This window comes from Acanthisitta chloris, unplaced genomic scaffold (genome assembly GCF_000695815.1).
Source record: "Acanthisitta chloris isolate BGI_N310 unplaced genomic scaffold, ASM69581v1 scaffold336, whole genome shotgun sequence".
NCBI lineage: Eukaryota > Metazoa > Chordata > Aves > Passeriformes > Acanthisittidae > Acanthisitta > Acanthisitta chloris.
In genome coordinates, this window is record NW_008677374.1 from 8,887 (window position 1) to 10,627 (window position 1,741).

General features: G+C 47.8%; 1 protein-coding gene across 1 annotated transcript in view; it reads left to right on the forward strand.

Annotated features, from left to right (window-relative positions):
- The window catches only part of LOC103803878 (protein kinase C beta type), a gene marked incomplete at its 5' end in the record, with an annotated part of 45,839 nt that overhangs the window by 7,989 nt on the left and 36,109 nt on the right, over positions 1-1,741 (forward strand). The window contains 2 exons of the mRNA XM_009076458.1: positions 1,154-1,310; positions 1,692-1,741. The exon at positions 1,692-1,741 is cut by the window's right edge and continues 67 nt beyond it. Of these exons, the coding sequence (XP_009074706.1) occupies positions 1,154-1,310; positions 1,692-1,741 (207 nt within the window). The remainder of the gene's footprint in view (positions 1-1,153; positions 1,311-1,691) is intronic.

The window sequence follows — 1,741 nt, forward strand, 5'->3', positions numbered from 1 at the left end:
TCATTTGCTTTTCCAATCTCTCTGGTTTTCAGCCTCATCAGAAATTACTTACTGGTGAGTTGGGACCTGGGAAATTGGTTTTACTCTTCTGACTCTAAAAGTGTCTTCTGATGTTCTGTGGCACTGCACATGCAGATGGAGTCCTCTCCTCCTCTTCCTCCTTGGGATTAGGGGGTGAAGCTGTGCCCCCAGTGAACCTCACAGCAGAGCTGCTGGTAGGATCCAGTGGGATTTCAGGCAGCACTGAATTCCATGTTTGCAACACAGCACAACCCTCCATGCCTGATCCCTGGGGTGTGCCCTGGACCTGAGGAGGGGGAGTTCTGCTCTGCGCTTCCTTGCAAACAGCTTTTCCCTAGGTTACAGCTCTGCTCCATCACGGCCCATCAGACGTCACATCTGTGATATCTCTGCTTGAGCTGGAGGGAAGATAAGACCTTTCTCCAGGCAGACAGACCCTTTTTGACTTAATCTGGAGAAAGAGACTCAGCTCAGCCTGGTTATATTTAATTTGCCCAAGCTGCAATCCAATTAGGAGCAGCAGAGTCACCTCAGGTTTGCTTTTCCCTCTCTGCTCCTGCTTCCTGGAGGAGATGTTCAAGCTCCTGGAGCCAGGGCGATGCTGCCAAGTGGAGAAGTGATGACGCCCTGTGGACATCCCCGTGGTCCCTCAGGGTCACAGCAGCTGAGCCTGAGGGACCCAACAGGGAGCTCAGTGCTGGATCAGGCACTGTGCTGTGTCTCTGGGTACCTGCTCTCACCTGTCCATGGCAGTTACGTCGCTGTTTCCACTCTCCAAGGAAAGCTCCATTGCCATTCTCCCACCAAATCAGTGCAATTCTCCTTCCCAAGGGGCAAGAGGAAACAAATCAGTTGTACGCTGCTTAAAACTGAGAGCAAACAACAAATCATCCTATCATAAAGTAAAAATAATCTCCTGAGTCGACCCCTGAGCCTCCCCCGTCCATGACAGCTGCGTTTGCTGGGCGTTAATTATGTCGTTCCTCATGTAATGCTCATGTCTGCACAGATCCAGTTTAATTCTGCTTTTAATCACTATTTTCACACTTACTCTTGGCACACAGGGAAGTTGTCAGTTGTTGGATATTTTTATAGTTGGAATGCTGAATGTAATCCTTTTTCTCTTCCCCAGTAAGAGATGCTAAAAACCTAGTTCCTATGGACCCTAATGGCTTGTCAGATCCCTATGTGAAGCTTAAACTAATCCCTGACCCCAAAAATGAAAGCAAACAGAAGACCAAAACTATCAAGTGCTCTCTGAATCCTGAGTGGAACGAGACATTCAAATTGTAAGTACGAGGAAGATGTTTAAATTCGTAAACTGAATTTTCTCACCCCCAAGATTTAATGTGATTGTGTTTACTCTGATTTAATTATTCAGAGGAACTGAGCTGATTCAACTGAAAAATGATTCTTTGTGGTCTATAAGTGACTCAGAAATGCTCAGACCTCTGCCCTGACCCTGACTGAAGCTGAGTACGTCAGGGCAGGAGCTCTGTGCTCTCCATGTGAATGGGATGTGGTTGGGAAGTCAGATATTGGAGACCTCAATGAGCACTGAGGATCATCCCTGCAATTTGCATCCATGTTCTTGCAGAGCATGGAGGGACAGGGTGGTGTGGCAGCAACTTCCAGGATAAAATCATTCCTTTGCCTTTCCTCTCTTCCAGCCAACTGAAAGAGGCGGACAAGGACAGGCGGTTGTCTGTGGAGATCTGGG